This window comes from Rhinolophus sinicus, chromosome X, assembly GCF_036562045.2.
Source record: "Rhinolophus sinicus isolate RSC01 chromosome X, ASM3656204v1, whole genome shotgun sequence".
NCBI classification, from domain to species: domain Eukaryota; kingdom Metazoa; phylum Chordata; class Mammalia; order Chiroptera; family Rhinolophidae; genus Rhinolophus; species Rhinolophus sinicus.
Genome location: NC_133768.1, coordinates 77321888 through 77346659, shown reverse-complemented (window position 1 = coordinate 77346659; position 24772 = coordinate 77321888). Strand labels below are relative to the sequence as shown.

The 24772-nt window shown below is 38.2% G+C and overlaps 1 protein-coding gene across 18 annotated transcripts in view; it reads right to left on the bottom strand.

Annotated features, from left to right (window-relative positions):
• Positions 1-24772, bottom strand: part of PAK3 (p21 (RAC1) activated kinase 3) — a 415175-nt gene that overhangs the window by 143336 nt on the left and 247067 nt on the right. For 11 of the 18 annotated variants that reach the window (XM_074324355.1, XM_074324352.1, XM_074324353.1 and 8 more), the window contains 5 exons: positions 15719-15819; positions 13046-13108; positions 11394-11438; positions 10052-10205; positions 7203-7240 (listed from right to left, as the gene is read on the bottom strand). In XM_074324355.1, the coding sequence (XP_074180456.1) occupies positions 7203-7240; positions 10052-10205; positions 11394-11438; positions 13046-13108; positions 15719-15819 (401 nt within the window). The remainder of the gene's footprint in view (positions 1-7202; positions 7241-10051; positions 10206-11393; positions 11439-13045; positions 13109-15718; positions 15820-24772) is intronic. The other 7 variants (XM_074324359.1, XM_074324363.1, XM_074324364.1 and 4 more) reach the window with 3 other exon arrangements.

The window sequence follows — 24772 nt, the reverse complement described above, 5'->3', positions numbered from 1 at the left end:
GGCCATTTTAACTATGTTGATTCTTCCAATCCATGAGCATGGAATGTCTTTCCATTTCTTTGTGTCTTCTTCAATTTCTTTCAAAAATGTCTTATAGTTTTCAGCATATAGGTCTTTCACATCCTTGGTTAAGTTTATTCCTAGGTATTTTATTCTTTTTGCTGCAATTGCAAAAGGAATTGTGTTTTGTACTTCTTTTCTGAGATTTCATTGTTAGTATATAGGAAAGCAATGGACTTTTGTGCGTTGATTTTGTAGCCGCCAACTTTACTGTATTCGTTGATTGTTTCTAATAGCTTTTTGGTGGAGTCTTTAGGGTTTTCTATATATAGCATCATGTCATCTGCAAAGAGTGATAATTTAACTTCTTCATTCCCAATTTGGATGCCTTTTATTTCTTTCTCTTGCCTGATTGCTCTGGCAAGGACTTTCAACACTATGTTGAAAAGCAGAGGTGATAGGGGACAGCCCTGTCGTGTTCCTGAACGTAGAGCAAAGGGCTTCAGTTTTTCACCATTAATTATGAGATTAGCAGAGGGCTTGTCATATATGGCCTTTATTATGTTAAGGTATTTTCCTTCTATACCCATTTTATTAAGTGTTTTAATCATAAATGGATATTGTATCTTGTCAAATGCTTTTTCGGCATCAATTGATATAATCATATGATTTTTGTCCTTTATTTTGTTTATGTGATGTATCACATTGATGGATTTGTGGATGTTGAACCATCCTTGGGCCCCAGGGTGAACCCCATTTGGTCGTGATGAATAATCTTTTTAATGCATTGTTGTATTCGATTTGCTAGAATTTTATTTAGGATTTTTGCATCGGTATTCATCAGAGATATTGGTCTGTAGTTTTCTTTTTTTGTGCTGTCTTTACCATGTTTTGGTATCAGGGTAATGTTGGCTTCATAAAATGAGTTAGGGAGTACTATCTCTCTTTCATTATTTTGGAAGAGTTTGAGCAGGATTGGTATTAGACCCTCTTTGAAGGTTTGGTTAAATTCACTAGTGAAGCCATCTAGTCGCCGACTTTTGCTTTTGGGAAGGTTTTGGATGACTGATTCAATTTATTTACTGGTGATCGGTCTGTTTAGATTTTCCAGTTCTTCATGGTTCAGCCTTGGAAGGCTATATGTTTCTAAGTACTTGTCCATTTTTCTAGGTTGTTGAATTTGGTGGCATATAGTCCTTCATAGTATTCTTGGATGATCCTTTGTATTTCTGTGGTGTCCGTGATAACTTCCCTTTTCGTTTCTGATTTTGTTAATTAGTGTCTTCTCTCTTTTATCTTAGTGAGTCTAGCCAAGGGTTTGTCAATTTTGTTAATCTTTTCAAAGAACCAGCTCTTTGTCACATTAATTTTTCTATTGTCTTTTGTTCTCTATTTCATTTAGTTCTGCTCTAATTTTTGTTATTTCCTTTCTTCTGCTGACCTTGGGTTTTACTTGTTCTTCTTTTCTAGTTCTTTAAGGTGTAACATGAGGTTATTTATTTGGGAGTTTTCTTGTTTCTTGAGATAGGCCTGTAATGAGATAAATTTCCCTCTTAAAACTGCTTTCGCTGCATCCCAAAAATTTTGGTAGGATGTATTTTCATTGTCATTTGTTTCTATGTATCTTTTGATCTCTCCTCTAATTTCTTCTTTGACCCAGTCCTTCTTTAAAAGTATGTTGTTTAATCTCCATGTATTTGTGTTTTTCCCTCTTTCATTTTGTAGTTGATATCCAATTTCAAAGCCTTGTGATCAGAGAATATGCATGGTATGATTTCAATCTTCTTAAATTTGTTGAGACTGATTTTATGTCCCAATATATGGTCTATCCTTGAGAATGTTCCATGTACACTAGAAAAGAATGTATAGTCTGATGTTTTAGGATGAAGTGCTCTATAAATGTCAATTATGTCCATTTCATCTAATGTGTCATTTAGGGCTGCTATTTCATTATTTATTTTCTGTTTGGATGATCTATCCATAGCTGTCAATGATGTATTTAAGTCCCCTAGTATAATTGTGTTTTGGTCAATTTCTCCCTTTAGTTCTGTTAGTAGTTGCTTGGTATATTTCGGTGCTCCCTGATTGGGGGCATAAATATTGATGACTGTTATGTCCTCTTGTTGTACAGTCCCCTTCACCATTATGAAATGTCCATCTTTCTCTCTTGTTATCTTTTTCACCTTGAAGTCTGTTTCATCTGATATCATTATGACTACTCCTGATTTTCTTTGAGTACCAGTTACTTGGAGTGTCAATTTCCACCCTTTCACTTTGCGTCTATGCTTGTCCTTGTAGCTGAGATGTGTCTCTTGGAAACAGCATATTGTTGGGTTTAGTTTTTTGAATCAATCTTCTACTCTGTGCCTTTTTATTGGTCAGTTCAGTCCATTTACATTTAGGGTGATTATCGATATGTGAGGATTTCCTGTCATTCTATCTTTAATTATCTGGTTAGGCTGTGTCTCATTGTTTCTTTGCCTTTTTGTTGTTGTCTATTATTTCTGTGTGGTGGTATTCTATGATGTTTCCCTCTGTTTCTTCTTTTATTAGAGTATATATTTCAGTTCTGTATTTTTTTGAGTAGGTACCCTTAAGTTTACGTAAAAGAAACTTTGGTAATTAGAATATTCCTTTTCTTCAGCACGGTTACTTTCTCCATTCCTGTGTTCTGGTTCAGGCCTTTACTCTCCCCTTTTTTGTGTTTTGGTTGGCACAAATTGTCGCTGTTGATGGTGGTCGAATAGCCTCCTTTAGTATTTCTTGTAATGCAGGTCATGTATTAGAAAATTCCCTCAGCTTCTATATGTCTGGAAAGGTCTTTATTCCTCCTTCATATCTAAAGGATATCTTTGCTGGATATATTATTCTTGGCTCATGATTTCTCTCTTTCAATAGTTTGAATATTTTGTTCCACTCCTTCCTGGCTTGCAGAGTTTCTGCTGAAAAATCTGCTGATAATCTAATGGGCTTTCCTTTGCAAGTTACCATCTTCTTTTCCCTGGCTGCCTTGAGCATTCTTTATTTGTTATTGATTTTAGACAGCTTCAATAAAATGTGCCTTGGAGAAGGCCTGTTGGGATTGAGGTAATTAGATGTTCTATTTGCTTCTTGGATTCGAGGGTCCAGTTCAGGACAGATAATTTTTGACAAAGAAGCTAAAGACATACAATGGAGGAAAGACAGCCTCTTCAATAAATGGTGCTGGGAGAATTGGTTAGCCAATGCAAAAGAATGAAACTGGACTGCTATCTGTCACCATGTTCCAAAATTAATTCAAAATGCATCTAATACTTAAGCATAAGACCTGACACAATAAACTGCATAGAAGAAAACACAGGTACTAAACTTATAGACCTTGGGTTCAAAGTGCATTTTATGAATTTGACACCCAAGTCAATGGAAGTAAAAGCTAATATATACAAATGCAACCATATGAAACTTAAAAGCTTCTGCACAGCAAAAGTAACCATCAACAAAATAAAGAGGCACCCAACAGAATGGGAGAAGATTTTTGCAAACAGTGCCTCCGATAAGGGGCTAATATCCAAAATATATGAGGAACTCATGAAACTCAACAACAACAAAAAATAAACAACCCAATTGATAAATGAGCGGAGGACCTGAAGAGACATTTCTCCAAAGAGGACATACAAATGGCAAATAGATATATGAAAAAAATGCTCAACGTCACTAATCATCAGAGAAATGCAAATAAAAATCACAGTGAGATATCCCCTCACCCCAGTCAGAATGGCTATCATCAACAAGACAAATAGTAACAGTTTTGGAGAGGCTGTGGAGAAAAAGGAACCCTCATACACTGTTGGTGGGAATGTAGACTGGTGCAGCCATTATGGAAAGCAGTGTGGAGGTTCCTCAAAAAGTGATGAATAGAATTAACATATGACCCAGCAATCCCTCTCCTGGGTATCTACCCCAAAAATATGAAAACATTTAGAGATAAAGACACGTGTGCTCCAATGTTCATTGCAGCTTTGTTTACGGTGGCGAAGACATGGAAACAACCAAAATATCCTTCGATAGGTGAATGGATAAAGAAGTTGTGGTATATATACACAATGGAATACTATTCGGCAGTAAGAAAAGATGATATAGGAACATTTGTGACAACATGGATGGATCTTGAGAGTATAATGCTAAGCAAAATAAGTCAGCCAGTAAAAACAGAGTATCATATGCTTTCACTGATGTGTGGTATATAAACCAAAAACAACAAATGAACAAGACAAACAAATGAGAACAAAAACTCATAGGCACAGACAATAGTTCAGTGGTTACTAGAGGGTAAGGGGGACGGGGGTGGGAGATGAGGGTAAGGGGGATCAAATATATGGTGATGGAACGAGAACTGTCTCTGGGTGGTGAACACACAATGGGATTTAAAGATGATGTAATACAGAATTGTACACCTGAAATCTATGTAATTTTCCTAACAATTGTCACCCCAATAAATTTTTAAAAAATAGTCAGAGGGCATAGAAGAGACATTTTTCTAAAGGGGACACACAGATGGCAAACAGACATGTGAGAAAATGCTCAACCTCACTAATCATTAGAGAAATTAAAATAAAAACCACAATGAGACACCACCTCACCCCAGTCAAAATGGCTATCATCAATAAATCAGCAAACAACAAGTGCTTGTACAGATGTGGGTAAAAGGGAACCCTTGTGCACTGTTGGTGGCTTTGCAGATTGGTACAGCCAGTATGGAGAACAGTATGGAAGTATCTCAGAAAACTGAAAATGGAACTACCTTATGACCCAGCAATTCCACTCCTAGGTATCTATCTGGAGAAATTCAAAAGTCTAGTTGAAATAAATTTATGCACCCTTGTTTACTGCAGCATTATACAGAATACCCAAAACATGGAAACAACCAAAATGCACATTGGTAGATGACTGGATTAAGAAACTGTGATACATTTATTCAATGGAGTATTACGCAGCAATAAAGAAGAATGAAATCTTACCATTTACAACAATATGGATGGACCTGGAGAACATTATGTTAAGTGACATATGTCAGACAGAGAAAGACAAATACCATATAATCTCACTTAAATGTGGAATCTAAAGAAAATAATAAATGAACACACTAATCATAAACAGTCTCAGTGATACAGAGGAAAAACTGAGGGTTGCGAGATGGGGGGGGTGAGGGAGAAGTTGAGGGGATTAGAAAGCACAATTGGTAACCACAAGATTGCCATGGGAATATGAAAGTCAGTTTGGGGAATATAATCAATAATGTTGTAAAGATTTTGTAGGGTATTCGATGGACACTTGTCTTATTAGGTAGATCACCTCAGGGAAGATATAGATGCCTGATCACTGCACTGTACACCTGAAGCTGAAGCTGAACAATAATGATTGTCAACTATAATTATTTATAGCTATAAATATTTATTATATATATATACATATATACATATATATACACATATATATACGTGTATATATATACACATATATACGTATATACGTATATATGTATATATATATATATATATATATATATATATATATATATATATATTTACAAGAAGTGGAGTACAGCATTAGGAATAGAGACAGTGTAAATGTAACTGCTGTATGTGATGTCAGAATGATAGTAGATTGGGGGAGGGAGGTATCACTTTGTGAGGGATGTAAATGATAAATGTCTAACTATTGCATTGCTTTGAACACCTGAAACTAATAAAAAATAAATAAATAAAGGTGGGGTGGGGTCTCAAATCTCCAGGGCATGGTGAATGATTGTTGGGCAGAGACTCAGATATGGCGGCCACCTGTGTCTGCACACAGGGAAAGGAGAGGGCCCAAGAAAGAAACAATGGTCTCTGCCAGCTCCTCTGTCCAGGAGAAAGCTGCCTCTCCAGCCCTGTCTCAGGCCAGACAACTCAGTCCCCCCACCACCACCCTTATGTCGTATCACCTCTCCAGCTGCAATCTGAGTGCTGGAGCTCAGAGCCAGTGACTCTGTTGGTGGGTAAATATGCATTTTGTCCCTTTAAGAGTGCAGCTGCCCACCCTCTCACTCAGTCACAGTCTCTGCTATTTTTCACAGTCACAAATTATGGGGACTTCTCTACCCAGCACTGAAAATCTGGTGTGGGGTTGGGCTGGCACCTCTCACTCCTCCTGATCTTTAATGGTCACACATGGGTGTGGGACCAGCCAGTTCCATGTCTCTGCCCCTCGTACCAGTCTTGAGGTGGCTTCTTCTGCACGTCTTTAGTTGTAGGGCTTCGGTTCAGCAAGATTTTAGGAGATTCTGAATGATGGTTGTTTTGTAGTTTAGTGGTAATTTTGATGTGATCGTGAGAGAAGGTAATCACGGCATTTACCTACTTCGCCATCTTTGTGTTCTGTTAGGTCACTTATTTTCTAGTTACTTCTCTGATAAAACTACCCATGTGACTTTGGGTAAAGTCATCTCCCCTACTGCCTCTCAGTTTGTTGGAACCGGTGACACTAAAAGATTTAGTGGTATGAACTTAGACAAGTTATTTCACCTCTCTGAACCTCATCTGTAAAATGGAGACAATGGTAAAAATTACCTAATTGTGTTGTAGAAAAGGTGAAGTGAATATGAAGTATTATTAGCCCAGTACCTTTCACATTATAAATATTCAGTAAAGAGAAGTTGCTGTCATTATGATTATTATTTTTAAGATTCTATATGTAAGATAAATGGAAACATTTGTTCATGTAAAGATTTATACATATGTGTTCACAGTAGCTTTATTTATATTAGCCAAAAATTGTAAATAGCCAAGAAATCCTTCAATGAGTAAACTGTTAAATAAACAGTGATGCATCTACACTATGGTATACTACTTAGCAAAAAAGGAACAAACTACTGATATGCACAACTTTGACAAAACCTAAAAGCATTATTGCAAGTGAGAAAAGCTGATCTCAAAAGGTCAGATACTGTTTTATTTCATTTGCCTGAAATGCCCAGAAAGACAAACCTATAAAACCAGATTAGTGAATGCCTAAAACTCATCGTACTGTATACATAAAAGTGGGTGAATTTTATATATCTAAATTATACCTTAAAAAACTATTTTAAAAAGATTCTATATCTAAATACTAGATCTGTGCAATTGCATTCTGTTGGACTACCAGAAACACTGATTACACAAAACAGTTTTCAATTTTTCACTTACCGAAGGATGGGCTGCTATGTATCCATGTGCACTTTTATCTGAAAAGTGAAGATAAAGGTGTCATCTTTGTTTCATAAATATTACCTTGTTTAGAGACCATACTTAAAAAATAAAACAAACAAATAAACAAACAAAAAACACCTGCATGTGTTTCAATAGAAGGAAATTATCCAATTCAGTACCAAATAGATATCATGATAAACAACATTTTTTCTTAAAATATGTCATACCCTTACTTCCTCAACATGTTACCACCAGGTAATTTTACAGATTTTAATGAAAGCCTCTAATTAATGTCATCTATATGAAGGAATGTTGAGATTACCTACTCCTAGATTGGTATGACTCTACAAAGTAGTCCCCCCTAATGGGGGGGGATACATTCCAAGACACCCAGTGGATAACTAAAATCTCAGATAGTACCAAACCCTACACACACACACACACACACACACACACACACACACACACACACACACACAAACACAGCATGTCCTCGAATAACGCAGTTTTGTTCAATGCTGTTTCATAATAACATCAGTGAGATGCTATAGGAAATTCACTAACTCTTCTTTATATCAATTAGCCTGTGGTAACACTGGTTTCATTATACATCTTTTAGCCACAGTTCCAAGAATGCTTGGAGGACATTAAGTGAGGATTTGTGGAATCTAGGTTTTCTGTTCATGTCTTCCACCCACAAATTTTTTTTTTAATTAAATTTATTGGGGTGACAATTGTTAGTAAAATTACATAGATTTCAGGTGTACCATTCTGTATTACATCATCTATAAATCCCATTGTGTGTTCATCACCCAGAGTCAGTTCTCCTTCCCACAAATTTAATGCTTTTTTCATCTTATCTAAGCACCTGTCACACACTGTAGCTGTAACTTTTGCAGTTTGATTTGTGACAGCAAAACTGGCATTTATTTCTTTACAATTTCATAAATAGAAGATTTTTTCTTACTGTAGATCTTATCAACTTAAGCATACAATTTTTTTCTTTACTTATTAAGTCAAGAACTTTTGCCACAAAGCACTTCACGGCTTCTCTTTGGCATATTCAAATTGCCAGTATCAGTACTCTTGTGCTTTGGGACCTTATTAAGTAAAATGAGGGTTACTTGAGCACAAGCATGGCAATACCCTGACAGCTGATCTGATAACCTAGATGACTACTAAGTGACTAACAGGTGGGGAGCATGTACACTGTGGATATGCTGGACAAAGGATGAATCATGTCCCAGGCGGGTTGGAGGAGGACCACATGAGATTTCATCATGTTACTTAGAACAGCACACAATTTAAAACTTATGAATTGTTTATTTCTGAAATTTTCCATTTAATATTTTCAGACCATCAATGATCATGGTCAAGTGAAACCACAGAAAGCAAAATCATGGATAAAGGAGGAATACTGTACATCTACACCCGGAATTTTTCCCCTTCCTTCTCCCCCCTCCCTCCTTTCCATGTCTCCCTTCTACTCACCCTCCTTCTTCCCTTCTCTTCCCCTCCTAGCCTATTAGTCAGTTGCAACACTAGGGCATCCAGACAACATATGGTGAGTTTCACTCAACTCAGAATAGTGCAATAACTCATATACTATTGAGTTCCAACATAGTTTTCAGGATTTATTCTTTGTTAAGTTGAGAGAATTCGACACATAAAAAGGTTAAAAAGCAGTGGCAACTTAGAATAAAGAACAAATTCTGAGAATCCAAAAAGTATTAATGGATACACTGAAATGATTTCTTAAATCCATTCTTGGTTCTCATTGCCTATGGTTCTACAGTGTACTTGGAGTAGAGCTCTTACGTTAATCATTGTCTGATGTGTCACCAGGATCTCTTAAATATTTTATTTCACGTGATGGACTTAACATCATAAAAAGAAGCTCTCTTTTATGCCTTTTTTTCTTTTAGGTTTTTGCCATTAGATAACAGAAGTTAAACAATCTTCTCATTAAAAAAAAAGTCCCATTTAACATGTAAATTGCCATATACCTTTAAGTTTGGACTTTGATATTTGATATGGCCAAATGAGATACATCCACTTCCAAGTGTGTTCTTGTACCATTCATAAAAAGATCATGCCCCCCCACCGTACTAAAACCAATGTCAAAATGTAGGGGCTCTTTATAGCTGGGGCACCAATGATAGTATTCTCTTCTTTCTTTAGATGTTAATAATAAATTGTTCTAAAGAGGCAACAGATCCTTTTTCTCATATGCAGAAGTACTATTGGTACATGTTTTTAAGTTTCTTACAGTGCAAATTTGAACATCAAAGCTTCAAACAAAGGCTGGATCGACAAGCTAGCAAAAGAAATCGAGATTTGGCAGACACATGGCCTTTTGAACACTTATAAATAGCAAACTGCAATTTCTTTTTTTTTTTAAGTCTGATTTTGAGGTCTGATAAAAACAACCTGGCAGCCACAAAATTTGTCCTGTATCATCATGGTGCAATCAAATGATTCTAAAGGATAAAATAAATTTCAAGAGACCATGGTTTGATCCATACACTTCTTACTTCTTGACCACATCACAAGGCCTGATCCTAACTGAGTGTCTTCATGCTAGGGAAGATAGAAAAGGACAATTTTTCTGATTCAAACTGATAACTATTGCTTCATTGGATAATTTACTTATTTCACTTCTAAAATTAACCAAGCACTGTAAACCAACTTCAACTTCCAACTCACCTTTTAGTTTACTTCTGCTGAAGTCATTCTGAGGAGGAACTAGAACTGACTTCAAATGCCCTACAAGCCTTCTGTTCTAATCCTGAGGCTCTGAGATTGGAATTATTTTTTCACATTTTATACCCTAGATTTACTCTTACCTCCCGATGTAAAACTCATGTATTTCTGGTTGTTGACTGTTTCTTTGGAATCATAGAATTTGAGAACATCTAGAACAGCTTGTGGGTTCTTCTTTTGTTCAAGTTTTGTTATGTTAGAGGTTTGGAGTAATCGTGCCCATTGCTCAGGAATTCCCTGTGGACAACCAAAGGGAAAGAATGACAGATCAGTACATTCAGCAGCTACATTTTTGTGTTCCAGTAAAGTTCTGCACCAAGAAGCCCATGCTACCTGTAGGATTACACTTGGGAAACTGAAGTTACACTCTAGATTTAAAGTTAGTAACTTAATAATGCAATCATTGTCTTGTATAATTAAAACACATAGGTAAAACTAGGTTCCCACTTAAAAAGGGTGGTAGAAAAAAAAGTGCATGAAAATCACCTCCAAATTAACTCTGCTCATCCATGAAATGATGTTTACGGCTTAGGTTTTTTGTTTGTTTGTTTGTTTTTTGTTTTTTTGTTTTTTTTTGTTGTTGTTTCTGGTGACTCAGGGCAGACATAGCAAGACTTTTCTAAATTTATGCACAGCATAGTATAGTGCAGATCAATAGATTTTACTTGACTGGATATCATAAGCTGTTTCTGGGCATGCTGTAATTAGAATATCTTTTACAATAAAAGGAAAGCCTCACCCTTGGTCAGTTTATACTTTGTGATTACAAAATGTAATTTTTTGGATCTAGAGCTTTAATAGAAAGGGAGATTGAGAGGAGACAAAAATATAATTGTGGAGGAGCAATAACCCCTGAGATGCTAAATAGTAACATTAACATTAAAGCTGCTTTGGGCATTTTCCCTACAGGTTGCTCCTCTCCTCCTTTCACCCCCTCCTCCCCTCTTCATTCACTGGCCACATGGAAGAACCTGGGGACTGTGACAACCATGCCAAATCCTTGTGAGAATTTGCAATAATCTGAAGCATTTAGAGCAGAGACGAGGGAGTATTTGGAAATCTAACCAAGGAGAATTGAAAAAATTACAGAGAGAGGTTAGTTTTACATTGAGCATTGAGCATTTTTTCCTACATGTTCAGCTTGCAGAGGTCCCCATTTCATAATTATCCAACCTCCAAGAGCAACTTGGGATGAGAAACAGACACAGTATTCCTGAAGTGCATCAAGACACAATTTCTGTGGCTTTGTCCTATGAAGTCTCAGTAAAACAATGTGTGACATGGGCCTCCAGAGTTTGGGAATGACAACAAAAAAGAGATAAGCCAAGCAACAATTCTACTGCACACACATGAACCTGCTGCTGCAGTGCTATGACATCTCAAAGAAGCACTTTGATGCAAGCTTCTTTTGGGCCTGTGACGCACCTCTGGGAGCTTCCCTGGGCACATCTGTGAGCCATAGAGATCTGGCTGTAATGGACGTAAATAAAGAAAGAAAAGAAAGTTAAAACAGGATGTGGGATAACTTAGAAGGTGGGAGGAGATGAAACCAATGGGTCTGAATGGGGGGGTAATGCCATCTGAAGTGGGGCAGTTATGAAAATAGGGAGATATTAACTAAATCAGGGACAGGACAGGCTACAAGACAACAGATTTAAGAAAACAGAGAAAATGACAACGTTCCAAAGTTTGGATGCATAATTCCACTTTTGGCCAGATGCTTCCTCCATAAATATGCAATAATAAGAATTATCCCTAAATGACTGGAGAAATTACTAAAAAGGTAAAAACATGAATTTGGAGGGGAAAAGGATGGCGCCATGAACAGCTTCAACAATAATTTGTAAGTTGTTAGTATAACTGGGTGATCACAGATAGCCAATGGCCATGTGATGAACTTACAAATTTTGGTTACCAATTGTGGTTAACCATTTTTAGTTTCACATTGGCAGTATCTGTGTGGTGAAAATTCAAAGGATGGCTATATGGTGATACTGAATTTAACATTTGTTATTGTTGATGTGATTTTTCCGTACTTTATAGCTAAAGTCATGGCTGGCTTAGAGAAAACTAGATTGAGGATTTTCCACACAGCCAGACTCTATGTTTGAGTTTCTTAGACATTTAGACCAGGGAAAGGGAAACCATTTCATTTCAAACTATATGGAAATAGTTTCCATCTTAATCCTGCATTTCCAAAGTCCCACTTCCCATAAAATAAGATCAGATGTATAAGGTAACAGCTTTATCTAAATAAACATATTATCTCTCTTGCTATAAAAACATGCTTTGACCCCACTGGTTTGATTTGAAATATAGGTCTTTGATTCCTAGCATTTAGGGTTACCCCTACCCCAAGCATAGTGAAATAACACTTTTACATGCATTTATCACGCAATTTGATGCTAAAGCCTTAAGCCAAAAATTTGAACTCAGAAGCCCATGCATGATCCCAGTTCTGATTCTAAGTGCAGTTAATAGCATTTGGTTAATACTTTAATGGCCAAAGGAGTTATTAAGTGTAACAAAACCAGGTATGCATTGCACGTAACCACTAGAGCGGACATCACTAGCATAATCATTATCATAATCATTAGAATATTTGTAGTTATACATTTTCATGGCACTTTTGAACTTTTGTGATAAATACAGTCATGTGATCACTAGACAGCAGGAAAAAATGCTGTCAATTGCAGAAGATCCTCCAGACAACTATACTTACCACATGACTACACTGCTGAGATAATTTCTATTTTCTTTTAAAAAATTAAATAAATTAGTTAATCAATGAAACCTGACACTTAAATTTGAATATATGCCACAAAGGCACATAATCAGAAAACCATCTCATTACTCCAAATTGAGGTACAAATCCCAAAAGTTAGACAGCTAATGGAGACCTAGAGGTGTGAGCATCAGAAGCAGGAGCACATATCAACGCCTGGCCATGTATACAATAACAGCTAGATGTACATCAAGCTGGGGATTGTCCGGTGTAGCCCAGGAGAATGGTAGCATGATACAACAGGCCAAGCATTTATCTTATCATAAGAAATAATAATTTATATCACTCATACCATTTTTCCCTCTGATTGACTTGAAGCGACCGTCACAGGTCTAGAAGACTGGAAGGGGGAGTTCTGAAGTATTGGGATAAAAATGGCAATATAAAGGATAAGGACTTGTAATAGTTTAATACAAAAAATGTCACCTCCCAACCTAATTTTAACCTTAGGGTCCAAGTGTATGACCAGGTGTACAAGGTTTTATGGGCCAATTAGCCGTAGGATAATCACCAAGCAACACACCAAATTAGTGTCCAAATATATTCAAAGTAACAGGCCCTTATAAGACAACTGGACTAGACAGTTTAATAAATCACTCAAAATTCAACCTAAACAACTACACTAATCAAATTTAGTAAGATGGCCCTCCCCCTCTACACAGAAACACAATGAATTAGTGGTACTGTGGAATTAGGACTCAATTTTAAATTCTAACAATGAAATGATTTTTAAAAGCTTATTATCATTTTGTATTTCTAAAATCAGTAAATCTAAATCACAGATTAAGATAGTAAAAAAAGGCAAAATTTGGCATCTTTAGAAATGATGTGTGGGCAAGTAGTTGTGAAAGATCAAGATGATAATAAATTGCATCAGATTTCCAAATTTAGCCTGTGTCTTATTAATATATTCAATGGATTTCTAACAGCTGACTGTATTCAAACAACTGATTTATTTCAAGTTCGGTTTTGGGGAGGAAGGGACCGGTTTTTGTTTGGTTTAGTTCAGTTGCTTCAATCTCTTTTTCATGATTAAAAAGATTACCCATCACATATCCTAACCTATTCCTCTCTGGTTGGTTCTTTGGGTTCTAATTGATAGAAAAGTGAAAATGGCTGGACTGCAGTCATCAAGATGATGGTGATTCACTTTCATTCATTTCCATTCAGGATTCATAAAGAAATAAGAAAGAGCTAAAGATAGGTTGTAAGTCAAGCAAGTTGGAAAAAGTAGAAAAACAATTTTAAAATGGAAATAAACTAGAATGTCACATAAGAATACTGGAGGAGAAAACTTTCACATAAAAAAGCAAGAGTAAGAAAAAGAAAAGAAAAATATTGAATGACAAAAATAAAGCATAAGAAAAATTTAAACAGAAGGAAAGCACATACAGAATAAAAACATCAAAACTGGAAATGAAAAGTTCATAAAATAAAAAAGGGAAGAGATATTAGACAAAACTTATACAGTTTAAGTGCTTTTACTGTTTAAAATGTCAAAAATAGTCAATGTGATTTTTTAAGAAGTCTAAACTTGTTCAGCTTATAAATATTGTAATTTTGGGTGGTGATGATGGTGGTGGTCATGATAACAGTGAGGTTATATTTCCTAAGTATTGCTAAGAGAATATTCTCAAATATAGTAAAGAACAGAGGCCGGATCAAACTCAAAGCCATTGGAATAATGTCTCTGACTCTAGTGATGAAATTGGTGAAATCCTACCAATATCTCAACTTTATCAATGTCAGTACTTCCTGATGCTCTCTTCTGCTTGCTACTGAGAACATAGATATAATCAGCTCACATCACTTTACAAGGCTAAGATGTTTACTCAGTTTCCATTTCATTCTCATGTTGCTAACCTCTGGAATTAAAAAAAAAAGAAAATTCAGCTGTCGATTCAGAGACAAGGTTTGATTCTCCAAATCAAATTAATTTGCCCCCTCTTTTCTTCTTTCACTTTATCATATGACACAGTCTACTTACTAACCATCATGTTATGAAACACAAGATTCAATTATTTAATATCTGGTTTAACCCAAGAATCAATGGTGATGGTTGTATCAAAGTTTTGTGTGTTTTTTTCTAAATGCATTCAAAATTACTCATTATCTCAGAATGCACATTTTGACTGAGTTACTTAGTTGTATGGAAAAAGGTAGCTGATCTTCCTGGGGACATATTTTCAGCCATATCATTTCCATCATCCACCTAAAAAAAAAAGTGCCAGATCTTTAAAAAGAAAAGTATAACATATCACAGATCTGACATCTTGTGCTATTTGAGCACTACAAATATCCAAAGAAAGGCTGGATCTATAGCTATGGCCTTTCTAGAGATTTCTTGTTAGTATTTATTATGGATTATATACAAAGTACATAACCACTAAAGTACACATAATATATCCATCAATATTTCTTCCTGAAACACGAGGTCTGTTGTTTTAAATGTCTACAAAATATACCTATTAAGCCTAAAAATAAGCTACGTTTTTCAAATCAAAGGGAAGAACAGGTCAATTTTACAGAGGTTTTTGTTTAGTGTGGTAGCTGATCTGGGTAATCCAGGTTCTTGTGTAAAGCCTATATTACTGAGACAGATTGTCTTCACTGGCCAAGTTGAGTCCATGATTCTCTGATTCACCTCAAATGATAAAGAATAGGCTCAATCAAGCATGGTCTCTAACAAGACTACATTTCCTATGCCATGGTAAACTAGCATTTTCAATCAAGTTGAACACTACACAATTATCAGCCATTTTTGTTAAGATGGAAAAAATAATTTTGCCAATACTCTTACCATCTGCTAGTTCCATCTATAACTGTCTAGGCAAAGTTCATCTTACTTGAAATCATCAAAAACTTCAAGTCTGACATTTTGGGATATGGTGATTCTTGCTTGAAACCTGTTTTAATAAAGAATTTTTTTTCATGGCTTACAAAATAAAATACAAAGCTTACTTACAGTGAATTCCCCAGTGACTGCATCAAATCCCACATGAATCGTATGTTCAAAGTCTGAAGGAAGAGAAATCTCTGGGCGTTCTTTCTCTTTCTTCTTATTGGCTAAAGGCAAAAAGTTAACATGAATTTATTTGGGATACAGTTTTGCTATCTAAAAGTTGTACAATTAGGTTCATTAAAATAGTTATAAAGTTGAGAGACAATTGATTTCAACACCATTTTAACAATACTTAACTTCAGAAATAATTTTACTTGCAGAAGTGGCTGAGAGTTTGATAGAAAATGTTATGTTCAAATAATTTACACATTTCTAAATCCAATTCAAACAAAACCTTCAGTCAAACTCATTTATGTCCTTTACTAGTCAATGTAATCAATATGTATCTAGGTATATTGCGTTTAACTGGCTTTGTTGGATCAAATACTACTTACTAAAGAAGAAATTCATTACACTCAAATCAAGTTAAGGCTTACTATTAGAAAGAATAGAAAAGAAAATTGCTTATGCTATCTATAAAAGTGTTATGAATTGCTTCCATGTTAACCATAGCTAATTATCAAGTAGCTAGAACTTCTTTCATTTACATGTTTAAATTATGCAGCATGTCTCAATAGACTCTTGGTTTTCTTTCAATGAGAATACCAGTGCAAATCTATATTGTTACAAATTTATCATTAAAATGTTTTTAATCATTTCCTACCCAGCACTTTGCTAGTAAAAAACACAAATTACTGCTTTATACTGAATTAATTTTATTTAGTTCTTAGAAACCCAAACCAATTCCTTGGTTTAGTCACTCTAGTTTGTAGCTATTTTACATGTCTCTAGTATATTCTGTCCTATTAGCCATTTAAAATCACTGTCCTTAATTAGCAGATTTTTCATAGTGACACAATTATGAATAAGCACATCAATAGTTAATAAGTCAAAAGCCTTTAAAATATAATCACTGAAGAAATTATGTTCGGAACTGTAATGAAATTAGTCTATCTTGAAATAGATCCCAGGAGGAAGTTTCTGTGGAAATATTGTAAAATGGCATTTAGTAGCTTCCATAATAGACATATCAGCAGATTTGACCACGTATCTGTAATAAGGGTCCATTTCACACTCAAAACAAACAAACAAACAAACAAACAAAAAAAAAAACAGAGCAACAACAACAACAAAAAAAAAACCCAAAACAAAACTCACCCTCCTAATACTGGGCAAGTAAGTCATCATGAACCACATACGCTAAAATAAAACCAATCAACTTCAGAATTGCCAGGGTGGCCAATTTAGAATATTCTAGTTCAAATAGATGTTTCCTTGGCCTCAATTTCAGACAACATTAAAATAACCTTATAAGGATTGCTTGTTACCAGGATAAATTTTAAATTCAGAACCTTTTATGTTCCAATCTCATTCTTATGGCTACTTTTCTCTTTCTAACTCTCTCACTGCTCCATATCTCCAGCCAGAGGACAGACATATAGAACAGAAATATGGAAATTCAAGTAGTGAGAGGATGAGGATATAGGATTAGGAAAGGCTTGAGATGGGGGGACAAGGGTCACTCAAAGCCTTTCCCAAGACATGGAACACATTTAAGACCCATTTTGAAAAGTACATATATACCATTTAACTTAACTTTAGTATACATTCCATTTTTACAATGAGCTTACTTTATTGATGAATATTATCGTAACCGAACAGTGAAGCTTAGAATTTTCTGTTGGTAACTCTAAACTCTGTTTAGAGTTTCTATTTAGAGTTATCTGCATGTTTGTGGACTGTAGCTACCATTTACACTTGTTCAACTACTGTTTTTACCTGTTCAGAAAGTCAGAACAGAACAATCAGCTTTCTGCACTTGCCATTGCACAAAAGGTATCCTAGTTACTACTATAAACATTTTCTTAGTTTTCCTCTTTCCTGATCTCCCATAGATAACCATGTTGGACATGGCTAACCATTTCTGTTTCTACTTCCTTGAAAATGTGGTCTTATTGTCCTGCTCCTTCATGGACCATTCTTTATGTGAGTGGCATTTCTTCTCCTTTTTCTTCCTTTCCTAGTGCACTCTTTGTCCTTTCACAATCCTTTCTTTATACTCATTCATCTTGGATGGCATCCATTGCAAGATATAACTCATGTTGGGTAATTTCCTAATCTGTGGGTGGCCGGTGGCATATCCCGATTTTGTGGGACCAGATACTTCATATAATTTGAAAAGAAAGCTCCCTTTAAGTAAAAGCAACAATATGTCAGAAACATGGCGGCGTGATTGGCACTCCTTGAAATCTCCCTTGGAAGTTACAACAAATTGAACAGCTAAGGATACCATAATTCAGCAAAAGATACCCTTCACAACGCACAAGCATGTCTGAGAGATCCAGTCATTGTAACATCTAAAGGTGGGCAAATTGGTGCAAACAAGGGAAGAAGGAAGGGGAAAATGCGAGACATGGCTGAAGCTTGTGAACACAGCCCGGAGAACACTGCAGTTCCCGGAAGAGGAAAGGATTGAGACTGCAGGTGCACTTTCTGTGGCCCATAGTCCTGACTGAGGGATCAGCATGTAATATAGCTGAAGCAAGAGATCAGGTCAGAGACCTTGGGGCAAAGACCAAACATAGAAGGGTGAGAACTGTGGTTTAAGGCCTCATTGCCAGGCAGAAAAAAAGACATGGAGCCTGGTTGCCTCCCCACACCCTGCCAGAGCTCACCTCTCAGTGTTAGAAGCAGGTGCCAGAAGAAACCGTAGAAATGTTGGATTAAAGAGCAGAATATATACAGTGCTCACAACTGGACAGACAATCCCAGAGTGGCAGACACACAGTGAGGCTAATTCTGGTGACGGGGAAAGAGCTATAGGGGCTAGACAGCTGTGGGTAGGAGGTCACCATGGCTCCTAGCCAAAAACACACCTGAACCCTCTCCCACCCCACCCTGCCCCCACCTTTCCAGGCTAACCATGCGGACACTCAGGGCTGCTGAGACAAATATGCTCTGCATCTAGCTGCAGGGGCAGCATTGGGATTTCAGAGGCTAGGAACGCCATTGTCCAGTACAACCTCCCAAGAAGGCACTGCCTTGAGACTGAGGTGACCTGATGACAGAGGAAAACCCAACTCCCAGAGAACCTCCCATTGAGCAAGAAGCCAGAACAGTCAAGAGAAAAATAAAATGCTGGAGCACAAGAGAAAATAAAATGTTTCAGAGACACCTACTGGAAAGCAAAAGAAAGACCTCTTCATATCAACCTGCTGCAGAATCCACTGCTACAGATGCCCAGGAAGAGAAATAATAATTTATTAACTGCCATGAATAACCAAGGTAACAAGGCAGCTCAGAAAGAAAATGAAAAATCTCCAGAAAATGAACTTAAAGACATGGAAATATGTGACTTAAATGACAAACAATTCAAGATTGCAGTTAATAAAAAACTCAATGAGATGCAATAAAACAAAATAAAATCAATGAACAAAATGAATACTTTACCTTCTTTATCCAATCATCTATCGAAGGACACTTTGGTTGTTTCCATATCTTGCCCACCGTAAATAAAGCTGCAATGAACATCGGAGCACATATATCTTTAGGGATAAATGTTTCCAGATTTTTGTGTACATACCCTGGAGAGGGATTGCTGAGGGATATGGTAATTCTATTCTTAATTTTTTGAGGAACCTCCACACTGTCTTCCATAACGGCTACACCAATCTGCATTCCCACCAACAGTGTATGAGGGTTCCTTTTTCTCCACAGCCTATCCAAAACTTGTTATTATTTGTCTTGTTGATGATAGCCATTCTAACAGGTGTGAGGTGATATCTCATTGTCATTTTTATTTGCATTTCTCTGATGATTAGAGATGTTGAGCATCTTTTTATAAGTTTATTGGCCATTTGTATGTCCTCTTTGGAGAAATGTTTCTTCAGGTGCTCTGCCCATTATTTAAGGGGATTGCTTGTTCTTGTTGTTTTTTGTTGAGTTGTATGAGTTCCTTTTATATTTTGGATATTAGTCCCTTATCAGAGGTGTTGCTTGCAAAAATCTTCTCCCATTCGGTCGGTTACCTCTTTGTTTTGTCGATGGTTTCTTTAACTGCGCAGAAGCTTCTTAGTTTGATATACTCCCATTCATTTGTTTTAGCTTTTATTTCCCTAGCCTTTGAAGTCAAATTCATAAAATCCTCTTTGAACCCAAGGTCCATAAGTTAAGTACCTATGTTTCCTTCTATGCAGTTTATTGTTTCAGATCTGATATTTAGGTCTTGATATATTTTGAGTTAATTTTGGTACACAGTGACACAATGGAAAACAATACTTCCATAAGAAAAAAATGCCATTTGCAACAATGTGGATGGATCCTGAGATTATTATCCTAAGTGAAACAAGTCACAGAAAAAGTAAAGAACCTGAAGACGTTATCAAAATGGCGTCATGAGGTTAGCCTCTGTAAAGCTCCTCTGGAATTTACAACTAATCGAACAACAATAACTCCACAAAGGACTCCCTGCACAGCAGACAGGCAAGACGAAGAAGCACACTACTGAATTCACCTAAGGGTGGGTGAATCGCGTGACCAGGGGAGGAGGGAAGGGAGAAGTGCGGAGACGGAGCCACGCAGGCGCAGGACGCACACCTAGCTCAGTGCTCCGAACTCGCTGCATCCCGGAACTACCACAGATGCAGGAAAGGGTAGAACTCGGACTGCTAGGACTCCGCTTATGGCCCACAGGGCTGAGGGCGCAGCACATAACACGGCTGAACCCAACGCTCACGGTAGAGACCTCGGAGAAAAGACTGAGGGAAGAAGGCTGAAAACAGTGGTTAAAGCCCTCACTGCCGAGCAGAGAATGGAAACCTTAGGCACTGAGACTAGCCGCCGCCTCCCTACCCTCCCAGAGCTCACATCTAGCCCCCACCTGCCTGGTGCTAGAAGGGGAAGAGTAGCAGTGTCAGATAAAAAGAACAGAATATTTGCTATTCTGAAAACTGTGGACCACAGACACAGATTCGTAGCCCGACTAGTTATGGCAAAGGGGAGAGAGCTCTGGAAGCAGGAACGGCTGTGGTGGTGGTCGCTACCATTGCTCTGGGCCACATCTCACAACTCACCCCGCCCCTAGTCCCATCTATCTGGACGGATCCCTGCAGGAGTAAACAGAACGGCTGAAATATATGGGCTCTGAATCTGGTGCAGGAGAGCTTTGGAACTTCAAAAGCTCTCCGCACATCCACAGGGACACTGCGCCCTGTGACCCAGGTGAACTATTAACAGAGGAGAAGCCCGTCTCACAGGGAATCGACCCATTGTGTGAGAAGCTGGAATAGTGCAGAGAAAACATAGCACTACCGTGTGAGAAAGAAAAATAAGGCTGCAGTCAGAAAGAAAATAAAACATTCTACCAACAAGAACTGGAAAACAAAAGAAAGACCTCTTCCTACCAACCTGTTGCAGAAGCCACTCCTGTAGATGTCTAGGAAGAGAAATAAAAAATCAGCAATTGCCATGAATAACCAAGGCAAAAAGACAGGTCAGAAAGAAAGTGAAAAGTTTCCAGAAAAAGAACTTAAAGACATGGAAATATGTGACACAAATGACAGAGAATTTAAGATTGCAGTTCTGAAAACACTCCACGAGATGCAAGAAAATGCAGAAAGGCAGTTTAATGAACTCAGAAACACAATCAAAGAACAACATGAGTATTTTACTAAAGAGATTGAAATTTCAAAAAAGAACTAAATAGAATTTCTGGAGAACAAGAAATTAACAGAAGAAACTAAGAATGAAATAACCAGCTTATGTAGTAGAGTTGACCAGATGGAGGAAAGAATCAGTGACATGGAAGACAGAAACCTGGAACTTACACAGATGGAAGAAGAAAGAGACTTGAGACTTCAAATAAATGAAAGAACTCTACAAGAACATTCTGACTCCATCAGAAAGAGCAGTATAAGAATAATGGGGAGTTCTGGAAAAATGGTGGCGTGAGGTGAGCCTCTGTAAAGCTTCCCTGGAATTTACAAAGAATCGAACAACAAAAACTCCACAAACGACTCCCTGCACAACAGACAGGCAAGACGAAGAGGCCCACTACCGACTGAAATCATCTACAGGTGGGAGATTCGTGCGAGTGGAGGGAGGAGGAAAGGGAGAAGTGCGTGGAGATGGAGCTGTGTGGGCGCAGGACGCAGACCTAGCTCAGTGCGCTGAGCTCGCTGCTTCCCGGAGCTACTGCAGCTGTGGGAGAGGGAAGAACTCGGACTGCTAGGGCTCCGCCAGGGCTCCACAAGGCTGAGGGAACAGCATATAACACGGCTGAACCCAACGCTCATGGCAGAAACCTCGGAGAAAAGACTGAGGGAAAAAGGCTGAAAACGGTGGTTTAAGCCCACACTGCCGAGCAGAGAACGGAGCCTTAGGCACTGAGACTAGCCGCCCCCTCCCTCCCCTCCCAGAGCTCGCCCCGCCCCCACCTGCCCGGTGCTAGAAGCGAAACAGTAGCAGTGTCAGATCAAAACAACAGAAAATTTGCTATATTTGAGAACTGTGGCCCACAAACACAAATTCACAGCCCAACTAGTTCCAGCAAAGGGGAGAGAGCTGTGGAAGCAGGACGGGCTGTGGTGGTGGTTGCCGCCATTGCTCTGGGCCACCTCTCACAACTCACCCCGCCCCTGACCCCACCTATCTGGGCGGATCCCTGCAGGAGTAAACAGAACTGCTGAAACATACGGACTCTGAATCTGGTGCAGGAAGAGCCTTGGAACTTCAAAAGCTCTCCTCATGCCCACAGGGACACTGCGCCCTGTGACCCAGGTGAACTATTAACAGAGGAAAAGCCCGTCTCCCAGGGAATGCCCCCATCGTGTGAGAAGCTGGAATAGTGCAGAGAAAACATAGCACTACCGTGTGAGAAAGAGAAAAAAGGCTGCAGTCAGAAAGAAAATAAAACATTCTAACAAAAGAACTGGAAAACAAAAGAAAGACCTCTTCCTATCAACCTGTTGCAGAAGCCACTCCTGCAGATGTCAAGGAAGAGAAATAATAAGTCAGTAATTGCCATGAATAACCAAGGCAACAAGTCAGCTCAGAAAGAAAGTGAAAAGTCTCCAGAAAAGGAACTTAAAGATACGGAAATATGTGACTTAAATGACAGAGAATTCAAGATTGCAGTTCTGAAAAACTCAACGAGATACAAGAAAACACAGATAGGCAGTTAAATGAACTCAGAAACTCAATCAAAGAACAGCATGAGCATTTTACGAAAGAGATTGAAATTTCTAAAAAGAACCAAATAGAATTTCTGGAGATTAAGAACTCAACAGAAGAAACTAAGAATGAAATAACCAGCTTATGTAGTAGAGTTGACCAGATGGAGGAAAGAATCAGTGACATGGAAGACAGAAACCTGGAACTTACACAGATGGAAGAAGAAAGAGACTTGAGACTTCAAATAAATGAAAGAACTCTACAAGAACATTCTGACTCCATCAGAAAGAGCAGTATAAGAATAATGGGGAGTTCTGGAAAAATGGCGTCATGAGGTGAGCCTCTGTAAAGCTCCCCTGGAATTTACAAAGAATCGAACAACAAAAACTCCACAAAGGACTCCCTGCACAGCAGACAGGCAAGACGAAGAGGCCCTCTACCGACTGAAATCACCCACAGGTGGGAGATTCATGTGAGTGGAGGGAGGAGGAAAGGGAGAAGTGCGCGGAGATGGAGCCGCGCAGGCGCAGGACACAGACCTAGCTCAGTGCTCCAAGCTCGCTGCTTCCCGGAACTACCGCAGCTGTGGGAGAGGGAAGAACTCAGACTGCTAGGGCTCCGCCAGGGCTCCACAGGGCTGAGGGGGCAGCATATAACACGGCTGAACCCAACGCTCACGGCAGAGACCTCGGAGAAAAGACTGAGGGAAAAAGGCTGAAAACGGTGGTTTAAGCCCTCACTGCCGAGCAGAGAACGGAGCCTTAGGCACTGAGACTAGCCGCCCCCTCCCTCCCCTCCCAGAGCTCGCCCCGCCCCCACCTGCCCGGTGCTAGAAGCGAAACAGTAGCAGTGTCAGATCAAAACAACAGAAAATTTGCTGTTTTGAGAACTGTGGACTGCAAACACAAATTCACAGCCCAACTAGTTATGGCAAAGGGAGAGAGCTCTGGAAGCAGGACGGCTGTGGTGGTGGTCGCTACCATTGCTCTGGGCCACATCTCACAACTCACCCCGCCCCTAGTCCCATCTATCTGGACGGATCCCTGCAGGAGTAAACAGAACTGCTGAAATATATGGGCTCTGAATCTGGTGCAGGAGAGCTTTGGAACTTCAAAAGCTCTCCGCATCCACAGGGACACTGCGCCTGTGACCCAGGTGAACTATTAACAGAGGAGAAGCCCGTCTCACAGGGAATCGACCCATTGTGTGAGAAGCTGGAATAGTGCAGAGAAAACATAGCACTACCGTGTGAGAAAGAAAAATAAGGCTGCAGTCAGAAAGAAAATAAAACATTCTACCAACAAGAACTGGAAAACAAAAGAAAGACCTCTTCCTATCAACCTGTTGCAGAAGCCACTCCTGTAGATGTCTAGGAAGAGAAATAAAATCAGCAATTGCCATGAATAACCAAGGCAACAAGACAGCTCAGAAAGAAAGTGAAAAGTTTCCAGAAAAGAACTTAAAGACATGGAAATATGTGACACAAATGACAGAGAATTCAAGATTGCAGTTCTGAAAACACTCCACGAGATGCAAGAAAATGCAGAAAGGCAGTTTAATGAACTCAGAAACACAATCAAAGAACAACATGAGTATTTTACTAAAGAGATTGAAATTTCAAAAAGAACTAAATAGAATTTCTGGAGAACAAGAAATTAACAGAAGAAACTAAGAATGAAATAACCAGCTTATGTAGTAGAGTTGACCAGATGGAGGAAAGAATCAGTGACATGGAAGACAGAAACCTGGAACTTACACAGATGGAAGAAGAAAGAGACTTGAGACTTCAAATAAATGAAAGAACTCTACAAGAACATTCTGACTCCATCAGAAAGAGCAGTATAAGAA